This window comes from Rosa chinensis, chromosome 7 (genome assembly GCF_002994745.2).
Source record: "Rosa chinensis cultivar Old Blush chromosome 7, RchiOBHm-V2, whole genome shotgun sequence".
In the NCBI taxonomy this organism is placed as follows: Eukaryota; Viridiplantae; Streptophyta; class Magnoliopsida; order Rosales; family Rosaceae; genus Rosa; species Rosa chinensis.
The window spans coordinates 13,613,921-13,637,586 of record NC_037094.1 but is presented as its reverse complement, the minus strand read 5'-3'; the positions used below and the strand labels follow the sequence as shown (position 1 = coordinate 13,637,586).

General features: G+C 39.9%; 1 protein-coding gene across 1 annotated transcript; it reads right to left on the bottom strand.

Moving 5' to 3' along the window:
- Positions 1-11,512: 11,512 nt before the first annotated feature.
- On the bottom strand, positions 11,513-22,869 carry LOC112177436 (ABC transporter C family member 10). The gene is made up of 12 exons (XM_024315725.2): positions 21,559-22,869; positions 21,142-21,462; positions 20,982-21,068; positions 20,224-20,811; positions 19,956-20,120; positions 19,566-19,860; positions 19,245-19,459; positions 18,849-19,154; positions 18,566-18,629; positions 18,257-18,496; positions 17,895-18,133; positions 11,513-11,728 (listed from the first exon to the last, which is right to left on the bottom strand). The coding sequence occupies exons 1-11, from the start codon at positions 22,867-22,869 to the stop codon at positions 18,012-18,014; spliced, it is 3,714 nt and encodes a 1,237-aa protein (XP_024171493.1). The 3' UTR covers positions 11,513-11,728; positions 17,895-18,011.
- Between the last annotated feature and the right edge of the window lie 797 nt (positions 22,870-23,666).

The window sequence follows — 23,666 nt, the reverse complement described above, 5'->3', positions numbered from 1 at the left end:
AGTGAGCATTGGTTCAAGCAATACAAGGCAAGCGAGCAACTAGCTTCAAGATACAGGATATACAGGGACCTGAGGGAGCAAGAAGTGTACCTTGCAGAAGAAGAAGAAAATGGTGGAGACATCCATGTCACCATAGAGGACTTCAAAGCTGACGATGAAGTGCACAAGGATGCCGTAGACTTTGGTTAGATTAGTCCTTTTATTTTCCAAGAATTTTTGTAATGGCAACATGTCTCAGTCAATAAATGACAATTGTATTAAACTCTTTCTTATGTGGTGCACCCAATGAAATATGATGTCTAGGAAAGTTATTGAGATTAATGGTACTTAAGACAGCCTCGCTCCACCAACATCTCTCTCTACTTTCCTGGTCATATTTGATTGGAGTTACCAAACAGATAGAGTGACTACAATGTGTCTTAGTTTGATTTTACTTTGGATTAGACTTTTTGGGACCTTTGATGTAATCATTGGCTATCTTTATTAATAAAGTATCATATTATTATTAAATGTCATGGACATGTTTTAATTCCAAATTTTATTATTTTTCAGTATGTACCTTGGAGAGTTGGAATGCCTTGTTGATAGTGGCACCACACATACTATATTGCAACATAGGCAACTATTTCTATGGATGACGCCTAGTCGATCTTCTGTGACTATGATGGCTGGACCATCACAATTGATTCATGGCCGAGGACCAGCTCAATTTATGTTGCCAAATGACACAAGTATTAATGTCATCGAAGCTCTATATGCTCCTAGGGCTGAAAGGACCCTATTGGGTTTTAAAGATATAAGAGCTAATGGTTTTCATGTGGAAACACATTGTGAGAATGGATAAGAGTTCATTTGCATCACCTCTAATGACTACGGACATAAACGAGTATTAGAGAAACTTATGTGTCGATCTAGTGGGTTGTATGCAACCACTATTCGAATTATTAAATCCAACCAGGTCATGAGAGATGACTTATGGGATTCTGACATATATAGATAGGCCTTGACATGACCGTTTGGGACACCCAGGTCGTGATATGATGATCTGTATATTAAAGACTTCACACAGACATCCATTTTTCAAAACGAAAAGAAGTCATAACCAAAATTCAATCCAAGGTAGGGCTGGCGCCGCCTACCCCCTGCGGCCCAAAAGTGGTATTGACACCACCAATACCTCCTTGGTTCCTTTTTCTACTTCTAAAGTCAATTGTGATTTCGTGGCTCAACCATATACTTCCCTGGTTGCTTCTAAAGCCCATCTTTCATTTTACAAAGCCTGCTCTTTAGCAAAATTAGGATCGAGACGATCCTATGCAAAGACTAAAGAAAATGTCACGCCCTGAATTTAGAATAAAGAAATTCAAATCCGAAACACGAGAACAAACACAACAAAACACACATATAAATTTTTTCATTTAAATTAAGCAATAAAACAAACTGAGCTCACAATGTCAATACCGACTCATTCTTTAAAGTCACATATTACATTACAGATAGTTTACAAATCAAACTGAATGACAATTCAATAAGTAAACACATCCACCACAACTCACTACACAGCGGAAGACTTAAAACTAAGAGCACCCTTCCACGTCCACGCCATCGAACGTACACCTCAGCTTTGATAACGATCACTCAATATTCTAACCTGCACAATGACCCTACACCATAGAAATAGTGGACCTGGATTGCAAACTACATACCCGGTAAGCTTTCAAGCCCGTATGAGTAAACTCAATTAAAGTGACTCACGTCACACATGCTTATAATTCCTCAATTCGGGAGACAATTAAAGCATTAACATTTAATTCCACAACGACATGCTTTCACTAATTCAGTCTAAGAAAATCAATATGCAATTATCACAACAAAAACGTCGAGTTCATACAAATCAATATCAAGCTCAATAATTTCAAACCAACTAAAACCCACATGCTCTGTCTCTCAAATTCATTTTATCTCTTTTCCCATAAACTCCAATTACACAATTAACTCCAAATATGTTAAACACTTTACGTCCCCACAATCTATCAGATCACCAATCATTTGCCTCAACAGAACAACCATGAAATCACACTCACTCCACTCAACATAAAGCGTTTGCCAAAATCATGACATCTCCACTCATTTCACGATCGCTACGGATCATAACCCACAACCGTACACATAATAAGAATTAAACAAAATCAGTAATCCCTGAATAGAACTTAGTTCAGGAGATCACATTCAAACAATCAATAAAAATCATAGTAATCCCTGCATAGAAACTTAGTTCAGGAGATCACATTAAACTTAAACAAATGAAATGAAAAAGAAAGTAGATAAAGAAATCACACGATAGAAATGAAAAAGAAAATATATATATAAATAAATCAACCAAAGAAAAGAAAATGAAAAATAAATAAATAAGTCAAACACTCACGCTAAAACCAAGAATTCACCCTTCGATTCTGAATACACAATCCCACAAAATAACTCATTTCACTCGTAGCCCGTCACCGCCTAGGGTTATGGCATCCAATACTCTCCTTAATCGTAGCCCGTCACCCGCCTAGGGTTATGGCGTCGGACTTACTTACTCAATTGTAGCCCGTCACCGCCTAGGGTTATGGCATCCAATACTCTCCTCCATCGTAGCCCGTCACCCGCCTAGGGTTAGGCATCCAATACTCTTCTCAATCGTAGCCCGTCACCCGCCTAGGGTTATGGCGTCCGACTTACTTACTCAATTGTAGCCCGTCACCGCGTAGGTTATGGCATCCAATACTCTCCTCAATCGTAGCCCGTCACCCGCCTAGGGTTAGGCGTTCAATACTCTTCTCAATCGTAGCCCGTCACCCACCTAGGGTTATGGCGTCCGACTTACTTACTCAATTGTAGCCCATCACCGCGTAGGGTTACGGCATCAAATACTCTCCTCAATCGTAGCCTGTCACCCGCCTAGGGTTATGGCGTCCGACTTACTTACTCAATTGTAGCCCGTCACTACTTAGGGTTATGGCATCCAATACTCTCCTCAATCGTAGCCTGTCACCCGCCTAGGGTTATGGCGTCTGACTTACTTACTCAATTGTAGCCTGTCACCGCGTAGGGTTATGGCATCCAATACTCTCCTCAATCGTAACCCGTTACCCGCCTAGGGTTATGGCGTCCGACTTACTTACTCAATCGTAGCCCATCATCCACCCAGGATTATGGCGTCCAATCACATACCCTCACACTAGTCACCACACAGGCATTCACACATGTACTCACACAGATCGTCACATAATATTGTTTCCTCATCTCCCACAACCTCAACAAATAGAAAAACCAATTCCAAATAATATGTTCTCGTCTCCTTCCGTTCATCGAAATCGAATCCCACATGCTTAATAAATTCCCCAAATCATGAATCAATCAAGTCATACAAATCGACACCACAATCAATAATGATTCAAGTCTCTCATGGACAATAAATGAAAGGATCACACTTTACTCAATTACTCTTTATTAACATCAACTCAACAATAGATGATCATTTATATCTTCAAGAGAAATGCTCGGAATGATAAATCAATCAATCAAATCAATACTTCACCCAATGCCATATCAACCAATATATATATTCCACGTAAATATAAATATCTATATATATATATATATATATATATATATATACGCAGTCACCCACACAGGAATGACTACTAATATCAACTATAGTTCACACGTAGTAAAAACCGAGAAATTCATTTTTATATACTTAAAAACTCATTTTCTTAAAATCATTTTTCAAACATAACAATTAAATGTAATTAATGAAATTCCGTTCCTAAATGAACCATGTGAGATTTACTCACCTCAAATCCTGCTGCGTCTTCTTAACAGCTCAAAATATGATTCACAATCGTTCGCCAACTCAAACCGTCAATCACCTAACCAAATACGATAATTAACTTAGCGCACAACTCATAAAACACACTTATACGACGATCCAACGGTCGGATCTTCACCCGTGACCACAAAAAGTCATTGGGATAGTCCTACGATCAATATATCAAAACTACAAGTCTATCGGACAATCCAATCTTCACATATCACAAATCGAACCATCGAAATCGTAAAATTCAAAACTTAATCATACGATCTCCAAAATTTAGATGCTATATATCGATATGGTCTTATCGACATGTAGAACATAAAAATTGGCAGAAACAGCCCTTGGGACCCCCGGAAGTGGCTGGAAATGTCCGCAGAGCAGCCGCCGACCACCGCCAACGACGTCGGGGTCAGGCTACTCCTCTTCGTTTCATCATTTTGAGAAACTTTCATAACTAGCACGAAGTCAGAAAATAAGTGGAAGTGATCGAAAATTACCAATACGTTCAGGTTTGGCTGGAAAATCTGTAGAAAACGGCAAGGCCTCCGATGAGCATGAAATCGATCACTTCAGGTGCTTTCCTTCTTGGTTATTGATCAGGGGGTTGAGGTGAGTTCAACAAGCTAAGAACCTCAAGTTTTGGTGGCCTAGAACTCGAGATATTCACTTCGCACTCAAAATGGCCGGAAATGGAAACAAGCTTCCCGCCGCCTCTACAAGCCGTTCCACGGCCCAAGGCTGCCACAGGCAGCTGAACAAGGTCGAGTTGAAGGCGTGGGAAGAAGTTTTGTGAGGATTGGTGGCGGGAGGAGTGAGAATGACGCTAGAGAAGAAAAGCTCTGTTTTCTGCTCGGGGAGAGGAGAGAGACAGATTAGGGCCAACTGCCAAAAATGGAAACTGACACTTTTGGAAAATTTTGAAAAATAGTTAGGTATTTATACCCGAAATGGAAACTTTTCCAAAGGCGATAACTTCTTCATACGAACTCCGATTCTTGCGTTCCGCATATGCACGAACTCGTATCAACGGACTCTACGACTTTCATGAAGGGAGTTTTCCCAAATTCCGTACGTATAAAAAGTCGACTTCGTAAACCCCCCCTAAAATGTGCATTTCGAATAATTGTTCGCCCGAAAATAATTTCACTCCACCCTCGAATCATGAAATCGTACTAACGAACACTTAATTGATTCAAGGAAATTCCAAGACATAAATAACAAATTTCCGGGGTCTTATAGAAAATATTCCATTCTTACAAAGAATCCAATGTGATATTTGTGGACCTATTCAACCAACTTGCGAACCATTTAGATATTTTATGGTGTTGGTTGATGCATCGACACGATGGTCACATGTCATGCTATTGCCCACAAGAAATGCTACATTTGCTAAACTCCTAGCACAAATCATTAAATTAAGGGCTCACCACCCTGATCATCCCATTAAGTCAATTCGTATTGACAATGCTGGAGAGTTTATATCAAAAACATTTGATGACTATTGAATGTCCATTAGGTTTGAGGTTGAACACCCTGTTCCTCATGTTCACACCCAAAATGGTCTCGCAGAAGCTGCCATTAAAAGACTTCAAATGGTCGCTAGAGCATTGGTTATGCGCACCAATCTCCCTGTTTCTGCTTGGGGCTATGCAATATTGCATGCAGATGTGCTCATTCGTCTGAGGCCTACTGCCACTCAACCCTTTTCTGCATCCCAGATGGTTACTAGATATGAGCCTGATGTCTCACACTTACGCATATTTGGGTGTACAGTTTATGTGCCAATTGCGCCGCCACAGCGCACCAAAATGGGTCCTCAAAGACGATTAGGCATTTATGTTGGATATGACTCTCTAACCATTATCCGCTATTTAGAACCGTTGACAGACGATCTATTTACCACTAGATTTGCGAATGGTCACTTTGATGAGATAGTCTTCCCGTCGTTAAAGGGAGATAGGAACGATAGGAATTGTCGTGGTCTGTCCCCACTTTGTCTCATCTTGATCCCCGAACCGCACAGTTCTAAATTGAAGTGCATAGAATTCTCGATCTTCAGAACATAGCAGACTCTATGCCTGATGCGTTTTCTAATATCTCTAAAGTGACAAGATCACATATACCTGCTGCAAACGTGCCTGCAAGGATTGATGTCCCTAAAAATCATGGACATGGCGCCACCCCTAGGGGTATTGGGCATGGGGCCTCCACCACTAATAGTGACGGCAATGTGGCTCAGGCCGGGCTCCCACCAAGGAAACTTGAGAGGCCCAAAGGTTCGATGGATTCTCCCCCGAGAAAGAAAGCGAGTTAGGCATAGAAAGATCCATTAATCATCGACATAAATAACCCGTTTCATGAAGATATTCCGGATTATGGTTATGTGCAAGAGACATCATTGGGGGACGCTCCAATGTTAGAACCAATTCCAGGGAATAGGGAGATCTCCATGAATTACACTAGCGTACATGAGACGTTGAATCGAGATTCTACTATCCTTGATGATGTGTTTGCATATTCTATTGCTCAAGGAATTATAGAATGCGATGATATCGAACCTTGCTCCGTTGAGGAATGTCAACGAAGAGCAAACTGGCCTAAATGGAAAGATGCGATCCAGGTTGAATTAGATTCACTAACAAAGAGACAGGTATTTGTGCCTATAACACTGACACCCCCAAGTATAAAGCCTGTTGGCCATAAATAGGTCTTTGTTAGAAAGCGTAATGAGAAAAATGAGGTTGTTAGATACAAAGCCCGCCTTGTGGCGCAAGGTTTCTCACAACGCCCTGGAATCGACTACTAGGAGACATATTCTCCCATAATGGACGTTATAACGTTCCGCTACCTTGTCAGTTTGGTAGTTTCCGAAAAACTTGACATGCAGGTTATGGATGTGGTTACAGTATATCTCTATGAGGATCTAGATTCAGATATATATATATATATATATATATATATATATAAATAGATGAAGGTTCCATATGGACTTCAATTACCCAAGTCAAGTGACTCTAAACCACGGAGAGCGTTTTCAATAAGATTGAGACGCTCACTATATGGATTGAAACAATCTGGACGGATGTGGTATAACCGTCTAAGTGACTACTTGATTGGGAAGGGATATGTCAACAATGAAATATGCCCATGCGTGTTTATAAAGATGACAAGTTCCGGATTTGCAATTGTAGCAGTTTCTGTCGATGACATGAACATAATTGGAACTCTAGATGAGTTATAGGAAACTGCTAAGTACTTGAAATCCGAATTTGAGATGAAAGATCTTGGGAAAACACGGTTTTGCCTTGAACTAGAACTCGAGCACCGTAGTGATAGGATTTTGATCCATCAGTCAGCATATACTAAAAATTATTAAGGTGTTTTAATGAAGATAAAGCAAAGCCTGTGAGTACTACCATGATCGGTCGTAGTCTTGAGCCTGAAAAAGATCCGTTTCGTCCAATGGATGAGGACGAAGAATTATTAGAGGCTGAAGTGCCCTATCTAAGTGCAATAGGCACATTATTGTACTTAGCTCAATGCACAAGACCGGACATCTCATTCGCAGTGAACTTGTTAGCTCGACATAGTTATGCGCCAACACGCCGCCATTGGATTGGCATAAAGACAATCCTTCTATACTTGAGAGGTACGATTGATATGGGCTTGTTCTATCCCTACAGAGAGAAAAGAAATAACGGAAGTGTGGGATCAGACTCCACAAGGAAAAATGCCACCTTCCGTGCTCCTCCTCCCTTCCATCAATATGATATTATGGATGTTAAACAATCACAAAACTTTAACTTATTGTCGGAGAATGAGAATAACAGTACTGTGTATATATCAAATTTTTTTTTTGGGCTCAAAAAGAGGGATCAGAGAGGCAAAGAAACCTTCTTATCACCCCATGTTAATAAAGAAAAAAAAGGTACAAAAAGAGGGGGACGAAGCCAAGACCTCCATAGTAGAACACACCAAACATTAAAGAACAACTAGCTAACGAAAACGAAATTGTGGAAGACCTAAACAATCACTGTTGCAAGTCGAAACAATGAATGGAGGAGTCACGTCCCACCAAACTAAGCTTGTTAAAGTAGTACCATGATTTGCTAAGATGTCAGCACCTTTGTTACCTTCACGAAAGATATGTGAGGTCCGGAAATGCATCTGAGAAATGTGTATGTATCAATTGATAATTCGATACATAATAGAAAATTAGGAAATATCTTACAATGCAGAAAGAATTCTATGCCGGCCTCGACTTCTAGGGTTCAAAAAACTAAACTACTTGGGCAGATCGATGTGCATTCATAAGGGCCTCCATGGCTTCAGCGTTTAGGGAAGAATTTTATTTAGCTAGCTATATATCCAATCGGCTTCTCGGGTATATGTATTGATTTTGGGGGTTGTCTAAAGTACCTGGATGTTTATCATACACTCATTTACATCTAATTGAACTAAAATTACAATTTAGTTGAACCAAATTTACAACATTGACAACAAAGTTATCACATTTGTTTTACACATTTACATATAATTGAACCAAGTTACCACATCGACAACAATTTGTTTATAAACTTGTAAAAATATCATAGGTTGAGTAATTACCTCTGATAGAACTAAAATTACCCAAAAAAATAACTCTATTTACCACAATGATAACAAAAATATCGTCAAATATGTAAATGAGTGTACCATATACATGCAAGTACTGTAGAATTTCCCTTGATTTTGTTAGATGGAACTGTTTGTTTCTGCATGCAACAAGCAAGTAATCTACCATCAGTTATATTTCTCAGCCCAAACCATGAGGCCAGCTTCTCTTATACTTTCGCCTTCTTTCTGCTTACCTGATAGGAGCATTTTAATGCGACGTTTTAACTGCATTTCCCTACATTTCTTACGTTATTTCCTTATTAAAACCCTGTTTAGGAAAGTTTCCATTCTTTGATTGGGAAAGTTCCTATTTGTAGAAAATTTATATTTTTGTAGTTTCTATTTATCATTTTTAGTAAGTTTCCATTTTCAGTTTAGGAAAGTTGCCATTTTTCATTTTAGGAAAGTTTCTATTTTTCTTATTAGTTTCTATTTTTAGGACCTCCAAGCAAGTGGAAAATCTTGAGGAGGAAAATCAAAGTTGCAAGCAAGTGGAAAATCTTGAGGAGGAAAATCAAAGTTGCAAGCAAGTGGAAAATCTTGAGGAGGAAAATCAATTCAAGTTGAACAAGTGATAAACAAGTGGGAAGATATTTTTTACAAATTTGTCTAACATATCTAGCCTTTCATTTATGTTCATCTCCACCCTCCATTCATCATTTTTTGGGCTATAAATACACTTCTCCTCTCACTCTCAAAATAAAATTCCTTCATCCATTTCATCTTCTTGTCTCACCATTTCCTCTCCATTTTCCTTAGTCACCAATTCCTTCATCCATCTCATCTTCTTTGTCTCTCCATTTCCTTTCCATTTTTCTCTCCATTCTCTAGTTTTAAGTTTCTGCATTTTTAAGCAAAGAGAAGAAGAGAAGAAGAAGTCATGAAGCCTCCTAGCCGTCATCATCCACCTTGTGCCGTGATAGTGAAGTCTTGCTTTAAAGATTCAAGATCAACGTCTCAAGCTCTCATCATCCACTCCCTTCATGGTGTAATTCTATCTTTTTCCTTGTAATTTCTTTTGGTTTTCTTTGTTTAGATTTGTAGAACTATGAATTCTAGTTAACAAATAATGTTAAGGGCAAAGTTTAAAGCCCGTTTATATGTTTTGAGATAAAGTTGTGATTTCTATATGTTGATTTTATGTTGCTTATGTAGGTTTGTTTAATTAAATTTGCATGATAGAAAACTTTTGTATTTTAATCTTATGTGGTTGCAAACACTTAGGGTTTTGATATAATTGGTGCTAGGTTTAAGAACATGAAATCGACTTTTCGTTTTGTGTAAACTTGAATCAAAGTAGTAAAGGTTTTGTGCAAAGACCGAATTTAATTAAAGAGGATTGCAATTAGGTGGACTTTTCCATACTAAGTTGTACACTTGAGTTGATAGCCTTTCTCTATGTCTAATGCGTTGAACATGTCATGATTGACTAGCTTTCTAGGGCTTGATTGCATGTTTGATAGGATTAATCTAGGTGCTTTCGCTTAGGTTAATTAGCATTGAAAAGTAAAATATGGGAAATCATTTGCTTTCGAATGTTTCACATGATCAACTCCTCTCTCATGACATTTAAAATCAACTATAGGAATTGTAATTGGATTTCTTGCATATGGATGTGGTTTTGATCTTTGTTCCTTGCGATCCACCCTTATATATATGTTTTTACATTTTCTTTATTTTATTTATCTTAATTTTCAATTCTATAATTAAACCCCCCTCCCTTTTTATTTTGTTACTTGTATATATTTCTATTCTTTATTTTATTTTTGTAAATAATACTTTATTATTTTAATTCTTTATTTGTTTATACAATTGTATATATTTATATTCTTTATTTTATTTTTGTAAATAATACTTTTCTTTATTTGTTTCACAATGACAGGTGTACCCTCAATCCCCGGAATAGAACGATCCCTACTTACTTATACTACTAACGATATTTCAGGGTTAAATTATGCGCTTCCCAAAAGCGCATCATTACCCTAGGAGAATCTAATTCCATTAGTGACTTAAACAACCACGAGATTACTTTCTCAAAAAAAAAAAAAAAAAACACGAGAATATGCATCCTGCCGTACTTGGACCGGAAAGTGTTGTCGTATTATTCAAGTGGCTTGGAAATTAGTTGAAGTGGTTTGGGACAAAAATATTAATATATTATGCAATGGCTCGACAACAAAGCCAACGAACAATATGTGGGAGGCCAATTAGTCTCAAGTTTTATCCCAAAACTAGACGATTACTTTGGTGGTGGGCTAGCCCAACAGACTGCCACTTCCGCCGGGAGCCCCTTTGCGCTTTGTAAATTGTAAATGCCTTGGAGATTAGTCCCCTCACAGGCACTATGTATTTCACAGACAGTAGCACGGTTAACCAAGAAGGCAATGGGAATAGTCAGTCAACTTTGCAAACCAAACTGGAAGAACTGGGAGGCTAATGCGCTATGACCCACGTACAAATAATGTGATTGTGTTGCCCCATGGCTTGTCCTTTGCAAACGAGGTGGTTCTAAGCAAATTTGGTTAATTTATGCTAGTAACCCAAACAACCAAAAAGAATGTTCTAACACGGTGGCTTTAAGGGGGCAGAGCCGGAGATGTAGTGGTTTTTGCACCACTGCAAAGCGCCCCCGACAAAATCAAAAGAAACAAAAAGAGACTTATTGTTGAAAATAATGCTGGTAAAGGCATAGTAGCTAGTCAAGTTTAACTACCGTAGAAGGTTTATAGAGATGGTACATGGGCTCCTATCTGTCAGTCATGTTGAAGAACACAGCGGAAACCTTTGGAGTGGGTCTGTGCTCAATAATTTTGTGGGTGTAGCTATCAATCATTTCTGAATCGGCAATGCAAATTTCTTAGACACAATAGTCTCACATGTACACTTGTGAATCATATGTAATACAATTTAGTAGTCAATACATTTTTCTTTCAACAAAAATATTGCATACAGAGATCTAAACTGAAGAACTTTGCTAATAAATATTAGTCATAGATTATCTATCCGAAACTGGTAGTCCTTTTAAATTTTAATACAACAATTGAGATGTAAAGGAGGAACCATGTTAAGATATTGCTAAACGATAACCTTGTATAAATGAATCAAGTGCAGGGTATGACCAAACTGATCAACATCTAGGCAAATTTCAACATCCGGCAAATACGTTCTTGAAAACTCACATAATGTACTTGATTTATTACAATGCTAATGGTGTTGAAGGAAAATCAAGTTTAGTGTGCCTTATCAAACTAGGAGTAGGAATAGGAGAGAAGGTTCTAGATTTCCCAATCCTATACGGATTGGTATTCCTTGTAACATTAGAACTAGTACTTTGTATTCCCTATATATAAGGCTCCTATTCTCAATAATATGACACACAATTCTCTCTACAATTTCTCTCGAATCTCTTTTTCCTTAAACACGTTATCAGCACGACTCTAACCACAAAACAGAAAACCAAAACTCATTCACAAAGCAGCCCCTAGCCCGAGCTAGCCGAGCCTTCGCTGCAGCCCGCGCGCCCGTGCGTTTGCAACTTGCATAGCAGCCCCTGCTGCCCCCTCCCTGCAGCCCTGCGTTCCAGCCTGCTGCCACAGAAGCATCCCTGCTGCGCAAACAAGCCAACACACACCCACTGCATCTTTTTCCCGTTCCTGTGCACATCTGTCTTCTTGTAAGCCTCGAAACGTCTAGTTTGGAAGCTCACATCGAAAAACTTTATTCATCAAAGTTGTTCGTCTCTGTCTCTTTCATCTAACCTCCGAATTTCAGCCTTATTGGAGTTATATTGAGATATGTACACCAATCGAAGTGCAAGCTTCTCAGAAGAGAATCTGTTCCGAATTTCAACAAGTAAGTATTCAAAAGAGTAAGTTTTGAAGTTCCTATATTTCGAAATTAATATTACTTCTTTTTCTTCAGGGACTTGCAACCTCTCTTCTTCTACATCCCACCTTTCTTATAACGTGGGTTCGATTCTTGAAAAGCGGAATCGTGGGGATTCACGCAATTAACGAACTAAGAGCGTTCGTAAGACTTCGGACTAAGAGCGTCCGTAAGCATCGATTTAACGAACTAAGAGCATTCGTAAGCTACAGACTAAGAGCGTTCGTGAGCATCTATTTTGACCATTCAAACATCATTGTTTCGGTCTAATCCAAATTTCTTGGAAATCGATTTCTTGGTAGCATTACTGCTCAGAAATCTCATATTAGTTTTCGTGGAAGCATTGACTCCGAAACTAATACGTTCTTGCTTTCCTTTTTAGGATGTAAGACTTGAACGAGCTCGATTTTACTCTATTGGATTCTACGGGCACGGAATTTTCATGTGGACTCAAAATGTTGAGCTCCACCTAATTGCCCTTGATTTATTGCCTACAATCCAGGAGTCTTGTTCTAAAAGAACCACTCAAGGTGCTCAATCTGAGATAGATAATTCCAGGGCATTTACCCTGATGAAGCGCCACATGAAGATGACCCTCCAGTTTGAGTACATGAATGAGGATAACACTAACAACCTTTGGGTTGCGCCTCGTGAACGTTTTAGTAACATTCACAATTTTCCGGACTTAGAAGCATAATGGAATAATATCCGCTTCTCTAAACTTTGAAAGAGTTATGAAATATTGTTCGGAGGCTCTCTACATCATATTATTGATGCATGATTGTGAAAAACACAAACGAACAAATTGATTGAGAAGACCCTAACATGACCATAGGAGTCATGATGTTGAGGGTATAGGGTTGGACACCATGGCGCCACTTTTGGCCATGGTTGCACTATTCCAACGCCATTGGTCCTAGGGACCATATGTATTGTGTCAATACATCTCAATCAAGAGAGCATCATCTTCATGGTATTTTATGGAGTACCTGATAAATGGTAATCAAGATATCGAGCTATAAAAGACTTTAAATATGGCGATGAAAATAGAATGCCGCAGATTTTCATTTAGAATAGTCTTTTAATTTCCAAGAATTATGTAATGGCAATTATGCCTTAATCCATAAAATGACTTATTGGATTATCTCTTTTCCTCTAGGCGTACTCAATTAAGTATGATGTCTAGGAAAGTAATTGAGATTAGTGGTATTTAAGAGAGCTTCGCTCCACCGACATCTCTCTCTACTTCCCTGGTCATATTTAATTGGAATTACCGAACGAATTGAGTGACTACAATTTGTCTAATGTTTGATTTTACTTTGGATTAGATTATGGTCACGAAACTTTGATGTAATCATTGGCTATTATTAATAAAGTATCGATTACTTAAAAGATATAAGAGCCAATGGTTTTCATGTGGAAACGCATTGTGATAATGGACATGAGTTCCTTTGCATCACCTCTAATGACTACGGAAATAAAAGAGTCTTAGAGAAACTTATGTGTCGATCTAGTGGGTTGTATGCAACCACTATTCGAATAATTGAATCCAATCATGTTATGAGAGAGGATTTATGGGATTCTGACACATATAGGCTTTGGCACGACCGTTTGGGACATCCAGGTCGTGATATGATGATCCGTATATTAAAGACTTCACACGGACATCCATTTTTCAGAACGAAATGAAGTAAAAGTCTGTTTTTGGACACCGAAGGAGTCCCTGCGCCTCACGGCGCCGTTCACCCCCATATCTGGCCACCCTTGGCTGGCGCCGCCATCCCCCTGGGGCATCAGGGTGGCATTGACGCCACCAAGGCTCCTTCATCTCCAAATTTTACTTCTAAAGTCAATTGTGACTTCGTGGCTCAACCAAAATCCTCATTGGTTGTTTCTAAAGCCCATCATTCATTCTGCAAAGCCTGCTCTTTAGCAAAATTAGGATTGAGACCATCCTATGCAAAGGACACTAAAGAAAATATACCATTCTTGCAAAGAATCCAATGTGATATTTGTGGACCTATTCAACCACCATGCGGACCATTTCGATATTTTATGGTGTTGGTTGATGCATCGACACGCTGGTCACATGTCATGCTATTGTCCACTAGGAACGCTGCATTTGCTAAACTCCTAGCACAGATTATTAAGTTGAGGGCTCACCACCCTGATCATCCTATTAAGTCTATAAGATTAGACAATGCTGGGGAGTTTACATCAAAGACTTTTGATGATTATTGCATGTCCATTGGGATAGAAGTTGAACATCCAATTCCTCATGTTCACACCCAAAATGGTCTCGCAGAAGCCGCCATTAAACGACTACAAATGGTCGCTAGGGCATTGGTAATGCGCACCAATCTCCCTATTTCTGCTTGGGGCTATGCAATATTGCATGCAGCTGTGCTTATTCGTCTGGGGCCCACTGCCACTCAACCCTTTTCTGCGTCACAGATGGTGACTGGGTATAAGCCTGATGTCTCACACTTACGCATATTTGGGTGTGCAGTTTATGTGCCAATTGCGCCGCCACAGCGCACCAAAATGGGTCCTCAACGACGATTAGGCATTTATGTTGGATATGATTCTCCAATGATTATCCGCTACATAGAACCCTTGACAGGAGATCTCTTTACCACTAGATTTGCGGATTGTCACTTCGATGAGACAGTCTTCTAGTTGTTAGGGAGAGATAAGAACATCAATGTTCAACAGGAACGACAGGAATTGTCGTGGTCTGTCCCCACTCTGTCTAATCTTGATCCCTGAACCGCACAGTCCGAAATTGAAGTGCGGAGAATTCTTGATCTTCATAACATAGCAGAATCGATGCCTGATGCATTTTCTGATATCGCTAAAGTGACGAGATCACACATACCTGCTGCAAATGTGCCTGCAAGGATTGATGTCCCTAAAATTAGAGGACATGACGCCACCTCAAGGGCACTTGAGCATGGCGCCAACGTCCACAGTGGTAGTGACGTTGTGGCTAGGCCCATGGCTCCTGCCAGGAAGCGCGGGAGGCCAATAGGTTCGATGGATTCTCGCCCAAGAAAGAAAGCGAGTTTGGCACAAAATAATCCATTAATCATCGATGTAAATAATCCATCTCATGAGAATATTCCGGATTATGGTTATGTCCAAGAGAATTCATTGGGGGACGCTCCAATGTCAGAACCAACTCCAGAGAATAGAGAGATCTCCATGAATTACACTAGTGTACATGAGATGATGGATAGAAATTCTATGGCAATTGATGATGCATTTGCATATCATGTTGCAAAAGGAATCATAGAATATGATGATATCGAATCTCGCTCTGTCGAAGAATGTCAACGAAGAGCGGATTGGCCTAAATGGAAAGATGCGATCCAGGCTGAATTGGACTCACTAGCAAAGAGACAGGTATTTGGGCCTATAACGCAGACACCACCAGATGTAAAACCTGTTGGCCATAAATGAGTCTTTGTTAGAAAGCGTAATGAGAAAAATGAGGTGGTTAGATATAAAGCCCGCCTCGTGGCGCAAGGTTTCTCACAACGCCCTGGAATCGACTACGAGGAGACATATTCTCCCGTAATGGACGTTATAACGTTCCGCTACCTTGTCAGTTTGGTAGTTTCCTCCGAAAAACTTGACATGCAGCTTATGGATGTGGTTACAGCATATGTCTATGGGGATCTAGATTCAGAGATATATATGAAGGTTCCAGATGGACTTCAATTACCCAAATCAAGTGGCTCTAAACCACGGAGCACGTTTTCAATAAGATTAAAACGCTCACTATATGGATTAAAACAATCCGGACGGATGTGGTATAACCGTCTAAGTGACTACTTGATTGGGAATGGATATATTAATAATGAAATATGCCCATGCGTGTTCATTAAAAGAACAAGTTCCGGATTTGCAATCGTAGCAGTTTATGTTGATGACATGAACCTAATTGGAACTCTAGATGAGTTAAAGGAAACTGCTAAATACTTGAAATCCGAATTTGAGATGAAAGATCTTGGGAAAACACTGTTTTGTCTCGGTTTAGAACTCGAGCACCGTAGTGATGGGATTTTGATCCATCAGTCTGGATATACTCAGAAAATTCTAAGGCGCTTTAATGAAAATAAAGCAAAGCCTGTGAGTACTCCCATGATCGGTCATAGTCTTGAACCCGGAAAAGATCCATTTCGTCCAAATGATGAGGACGAAGAAGCATTAGAGGCCGAAGTGCCCTATTTAAGTGCAATAGGCGCATTATTGTACTTACCTCAATGCACAAGACCGAACATCTCCTTCGCAGTGAACTTGTTAGCTAGACATAGCTCTGCGCCAACACGCCGCCATTGGATTGGTGTAAAGACAATCTTTTGATACCTAAGAGGTACGATTGATATGGGCCTATTTTATCCCTACAGAGAGAAGAGGAATGACGGAAGAATGGGATCGGACCCCATTAGGCATGGTGCCACCGTCCACCATGACAAATTGGCCGGCCATGTTGCCGCCAATGCCGCCACCACCACCATGGGTGGCCGGCCTCACCCTATCCCCCTCCATCAAAATGAAAATGATGGTTTGATGGGTTTTGCTGATGCAGGGTACCTCTCTGACCCTCACAAAGGTCGCTCCCAAACGGGTTATGTCTTTACCATGGGAAGCACTACGATATCTTGGTGGTCTACAAAGCAGACCCTTGTTGCTACTTCCTCAAATCATGCAGAGATTATTGCTCTACATGAAACCGTGCGTGAATGCATATGGCTAAGGTCTGTAATTAGACATATTCAAGGAAGTTGTGGTTTGAAGTCTACCACAGATGAACCTACATGCATTTATGAGGATAATGCAGCTTGTATTGAGCAAATGAAGTTAGGTTTCATCAAGGGTGACAACACCAAGCATATATCGCCTAAATTCTTTTATAATCAGCAACAACAAGCACTTCTAAAGATTGAAGTGAATCAAATCCGATCAGAGGATAATGTAGCGGACTTATTCACTAAGTCGCTACCTAAATCCACCTTCGAGAAACATGTGAAGAGCATCGGATTGAGAAAGTTATCTGAACTCCCACGATTGTAGCAATCATGGGGAGATATCGACATCAGGGGGAGTTATGATGTCTACATGTTCGATCTCGAAGAGTGAAGGACGTGTTGTGCTCTTTTTGTCCTTCGACCAGGGTTATTTTTGTCCCACAGGGTTTTTGTTACCTGGCAAGGTTTTTAACGAGGCAACGGATGAAGCGTCACCACCAAGTTTGAGCGGCACAAGGGGGAGTGTTGAAGGAAAATCAAGTTTAGTGTGCCTTATCAAACTAGGAGTAGGAATAGGAGAGAAGGTTCTAGATTTCCCAATCCTATACGGATTTGTATTCCTTGTAACATTAGAACTAGTACTTTGTATTCCCTATATATAAGGCTCCTATTCTCAATAATATGACACACAATTCTCTGTACAATTTCTCTCGAATCTCTTTTTCCTTAAACAAATGGAAGGAAACGAAAAAGGAAAAAAGAATGTCCAACAGTAACAGGGTAAGAAAATACGCAAACGAGTTAGTATGCAGAGCTTTACTACGTGATCAAAAACACCCCAGTTCCTTTCCCTATCAATCTTCTGACTGCATGCTAGCATTGGCAGAACGAGACCAGTATTCCTTGACAAGCTGCCCGAATAGTGATCCCTCATTGTTCATCAGCTTCATTGGCTCATCATACTCTACTACTTTACCTGTCAATGTAAAATTAGAAGATCACATAATTAACAAACACAATTGTATTCTGTACCTAACATCAACTTACATAATTAACAAACACAATTGTATTCAGTTCATCGTTTGTCGTGGGAGCTTACCATCACTAAGAGCGAGCACCTTAGTGCAGTCCATCACTGTGGGTATCCTATGAGCCACTGTTATTACAGTGCAGTCTGCAAATTCTGTTCTTATAGTTTTCTGGAGAATAGAGTCTGTTGCATTGTCCATTGATGCTGTGGCTTCATCAAGCACTAGTATTCGGCTTTTCTTCAATAAAGCACGCCCCAAGCAGAATAGTTGTCGCTGTCCCATGCTCCAGTTTGTTCCATCTTGCACGACTGCAATACCATTTCTTAGATGTGGTTTTATTGACACCGAAAAGTGCTACTAGGCACAGAACTTCTTACCTAAAGAATCTAGGCCCCCTTCTTCCTCTCCAATGACCTCTCGTAGCTGACATTTCTCAAGAACCTTTTCACACATTGAGGGAAGATATTTAAGTTACAAAAAGAAACTACGAGAAAGATTTACTGGACTTGTATACTTAATGCTGACACATTTGCAAAAGCTGATATCATAGCTAAACATATAATTAACAACCAATCCTACAAGTGATCATAGATTCATACTCACTAACCATAAAAAATAAGAGAGACTATTTGTTGATGAACTGACATAAATAAGCTTTACCTCCCATATTTCATGATCAGTATGCTCTGCTAAGGGATCGAGGTTGAATCTCACAGACCCGCCAAACAATGTCGGATCTTGAGGGATAATCCCAAAACGTGATCTTAAATCATGAAGGCCAATAGTGCAAATGTCATAGCCATCTACAATGACCTTTCCTCCTGTAGGCTCTACCACACGAAACAAAATGCTGATAAGAGTTGTCTTTCCACTTCCAGTCCGGCCAACAATTCCAATTTTGTAGCCTCCTTCAATGATGCAATTTATCCCACGAAGAACCAAAGGAGAATTTGGCCTATATCTTACCTGCATAATGTTTGAATATCATGTACAAGTTTCAATTAATATTCTTAGAGTACTACTCTTTACTTGTTTAGCATATATTGTCATGCTAACCTCTAAGCCATGTATTTCCACTTTACCAACAATAGGCCAATTGTGTGCAGGTCGGTTGTCTTCTATTACTTCGGCGGCTTCGCTAGGAATGTGCATGTATTGTTCTACCCTTTCTACAGAAATGATTGAATTTGCTAGCATGCACTGAAATTGTACAAAAATTACTAGGAATACATTTAGTGAAAGGCCATATGATAGTGTCATCCCAATAAATCCTGTCAAAAGAGTAAGAAAAATGTTAGACGAGTATGAATAGATGGTTATGATGCACATGATTCGATCAGAGGAGAAGCTGGATGGGGGAAGCCAATATATACTAACCAGAGGAAGAAGCACCAGACTGAATCCAAGTAATGGCAAGTGCTGAGGCTGAGAGCACAATAGCGCATAGCAATTCTAGACGTTCAATCAACCACTCGTTTGTTGAAAAGCTATTGAAGTCAGCGCTAGAATTTGCATCAATGAATTCAAAGTTTTTGGAGAAGAATCTCGCCTCCTCTCCAAAAGCTCTGATTGTCACTGCTCCAGCAATAGATTCCGAAAGGTGGCTTGCAAGGGCAGATTTAGTCGTGCCATTCATTCGCATTAACTCTTTTGACGATGCAAAGTAGTAACTCTGTTTGGAGAAAAGAAAACCCATCAAGTAAAACTGCAAGGAAATGACTGAAATTTAAGTATTGTGGTCGTTTTAGGTTGGTTTTAGTGCGGTACCTGAAAGCAAAAAGTAACATAAACTGTGGGTACAATCAGGAACACGAGTGGCCAAGTAAGAATAATCATGACTAAAAATATGCTAAATGTGTTCAGAGTTGCCCCAACAGCTACTGCTAACTTTAATGCTACTTCAAGGTCGATGATATTCATATCAGTAGATACCTGAACAGATGGAAAATGCAAATGTAAGTAAATTCCATTATGTTGCTGTAACTACTTGAAAACCAGATCATTTAAGATGTATTTGGACACTCTCATATCTTACCCGACTAAGCATCCTCCCCAAAGGTGTTGAATCATAAAACAGCATTGGTGCTCGGAAAAGGGAATTGAGTAGTGTGGAGAAAATGGATTCTGATGCTCCACATCCTAAATCGACTATCCTAAAAGATCGAAGAAGCACAAAGAATGCCATAATACAGAAGATGACAGAGTAAACTGTGAAGAGTTTGACTCTCGAAACACTGTAATCCTGAAGATTCAAAGCCAACCAAAAGTTCTGAAGTAACTGCCCAGCTATGAATAGAAACAAGAAAACACCAGATAAGGAGAAGTGCAAAAATCCCTTGTCATGCTTCAAATACTGAATGCATGGCTTGAACCCAGAGTCTCCTGTTTCTCGCTCTTCTTTCTTAATCAATTGATCTCCCGAAAATTCTATTAGCTGTACATCAGTTCTAACATTCTCAATCTCCTCTGCAGACGATTTACGATTTCTAGTGGAGGCATATTCAACTTGCCTCTGGGAACCAACAGTTTTATTGTGTGCCTTGACAAGTTCTTGGAACTCTTGACGAGAAGCCAGCAACTCTTCGTAAGGAGCTGCTCTTGAAATCTTCCCTGAAGACATCAACTGTGACAAAAAGACAAGTACACTACATGAACTGTACTTAGTGTGCATATCATTGGATGTAATAAGCAAATTTGTTTGCTTGAACTAAAAGCCAATGAAAGCTAAACTATTCTAGCAAAAAGAAAAGAAATCAATGTATAGAAAAACTGAGAAATTAGAAGAGCTTATACCAATATTGAATTAAAAGTTGGAAGGAAGTCGACTTGGTGTGTCACAAGCAACACTGTCTTCTCTGCCAGAGCACCCATCACATAGTCCTGGAATACTTTCACATTAGATTCTGAAGCACACAAAAATGATTACTACTTACAACTTGAAAAGTATAGTTACATTGAATAGGCTTGTGGCGGTATGGGCATCAACTGCACTGAATGGATCGTCCAAGAGGTAGACATCCGCATTTTGATACAATGCACGTGCAAGTTGAATGCGCTGTTTCTGGCCACCACTTAGATTGACACCTCTTTCTCCTATCTGAGTGAGATCTCGGAATGGAAGAATCTCAAGGTCCTTTACAAGCGAACACTTCTCAAGAGTTTCTTGGTATCTAACATGATCCATGGGAATCCCAAACAGAATATTATCTTGTATAGTTCCGGTTTCGATCCAAGCGGACTGAGAAACATATGCTATCGTGCCATATACTTGAACCTATACATTTAGGCAGACACAAGCTGTAGTTAGTAAGGCTTTTAATTTATAATTTATAATTTTTTATTTTCCTCTATAACTGAAATGAATACTTACGATACCAGTGATGCGTGGAACTTCTCCAAGAATTGCAGCTAAAAGAGTTGATTTTCCTGAGCCAACCTCTCCACAAACAGCTACTTTTTCTCCTCTATTAACCACTACATTAATGTTCCTCAATGTGGCCTTTGCAGAATTAGTATCCCATGATATTTCTGAAGCTCTAATGAAAATGGAATGCCCAACCTCCTTGCCACAGCTCTCTTTCCTTGTATGTCTGTTCTCCAACTCTGGTGCATCAAGAAACTTCACAATCCGAGAGAAGGAAACCTTGGCTTCAATAAATGCTCCAAAAACATCTGGGATTAGCCTTATTGGCTCCTGAAGAATACGCAAAGTTGCTAGAAACGTGAAAACATTAGTTGGAGAGAGTGTAAATCCAAGGAAGTAGCACGTCCAAAAGGTGACAGCTGCTGCCAAAATAGGAGATATCCAAAATAAGGCATTACAATAACCCTTTTGTGACAATACTTCAGATATCCATTTGAGTTCTTCTGCTCTAAACCCTTCCACGACCTTCTTGAAATTTGTCTCCCAAGAATAAAGCTTCAAGATCTTCATATTTGATAGTGCTTCCGTCATGGCCTTCAACCTCTTATTTTGTGCAATCATGAACTTTGTTTGATACTCGTGCTGCAACTTTGCCAAAGGAGAGCTTACCACCACAGTCAATATGAGAACAGATATAGCTGCAACTGTTGCTACCCCAACAGCGAAGTAAATAATAATCAATGAGAGACACAACTGGAGGTTTGTGGACCATATCTGATGAAACCAGAATGGAAATTCACCAATCCTGTAAGCATCCACTGTTACATAATTCACTATCTCACCGGGAGAATGAGTCATCTTGGCAGCATTTGAGAGTCTTAGTTGCTTCTGATAAACTTCTGCAGATATCAATGATCGTACCTGGAGTCCAATAAGTCTAGTTCTAAAGAACCATTGCCTCTCTGACAGCGACTCCACGATTTTCACAACGAACAGACCAGCAGTCAGTGCATAAACCTCATATTTAAAAGCTGCACTGCCATCAACAACCTTGATGAAAGATTTGAGAAACAGTGGGGAGATAGTCATTGTTAGAACCTTGAGAAGTGCAAAGAACCCTGAAATCAAAATAGCTTTCCTCTGGCATAAAAAAATTATAGACAGAATAGATGGGTCACCAGACAAATATCTTTCTTCTCTTTTCTGCATTTGCTCCCTATATATTGAGTGCAACGTTTGTGCTCGATCGGCTTCTCGCAATTGTGGAATATCTTCGTTCTCAAGAATCTTTTCCTTGTTGTAGTATATATGAAACATGTTGTATTGTTCATAGTATAAAATGTCTATGTCATGTATAAGATAGGTATTTTAGGTATAATGATTTGTGAGTCAATCTTTATGCCAATGGGGAACAAGTGTGGCAATCATCATCATCACAACCACAATGTGAAGCTGCAAATGAAGAAGCCACAAGGAGAGGCTACAATTGAAGATGCCATCAAGTTGTATCATTATTTACTTCAAAATGTATCCCTATAAATAGCTCTTTTGAATGAAATGAAAGACACACTTAATCTCTATTATCTCTCTCTCTCTCTGTCAATTTACTTATCCTTAAACACGTTATCAGCACGAAATTGCTCTAGAATTAGGATCGAAGTTGAGAAGAGAAGAGGTAGTTCATAATCCAATCGAAGCCATTTTCTCAAACTTACAAAAAACCTCCAAACCCTAGCTCATATCAAAGCCCTTGATTCCAGAAGCCCAGAACCGGTTTCAGAACCCCCAGAACCGGCCGGAAACCGCTCGAACCGGCTTCCGGAAGATCTGAACCGCTGCCGAACCGCTGTCGAGTCCTGCCGAGCTGCTGCCGAGACCTGCCGAGCAGCTGCGCAGAAGGCCTGCCTAGCATCTGCCGAGGATCTGCCGAGCTGCTGCCGAAGACCTGCCGAGCAGCTGTCGATACCTGTCGAAGGGACCTGCCGAGCTGCTGCCGAAGGCCTGCCGAAGGCCTGCCGAGCCCCTGCCTAGCTCCTGCCGAGAAGCTGCCGAGCAGCTGCCGAGCCCCCCTGCACAGCACCTGCCGAGCTGCTGCCTAGCAGCTGCCGAGCTGC

Coding starts and splice junctions, on each gene's coding strand:
- LOC112177436 (XM_024315725.2), bottom strand. CDS start 22,869: ATGTTTCATATATACTACAACAAGGAAAAGATTCTTGAGAACGAAGAT. Junction 21,463..21,558: donor TTCCACGCATCACTGGTATC/GTAAGTATTCAT, acceptor CTAAATGTATAG/GTTCAAGTATATGGCACGAT. Junction 18,497..18,565: donor AGGGGGCCTAGATTCTTTAG/GTAAGAAGTTCT, acceptor ATGGTATTGCAG/TCGTGCAAGATGGAACAAAC.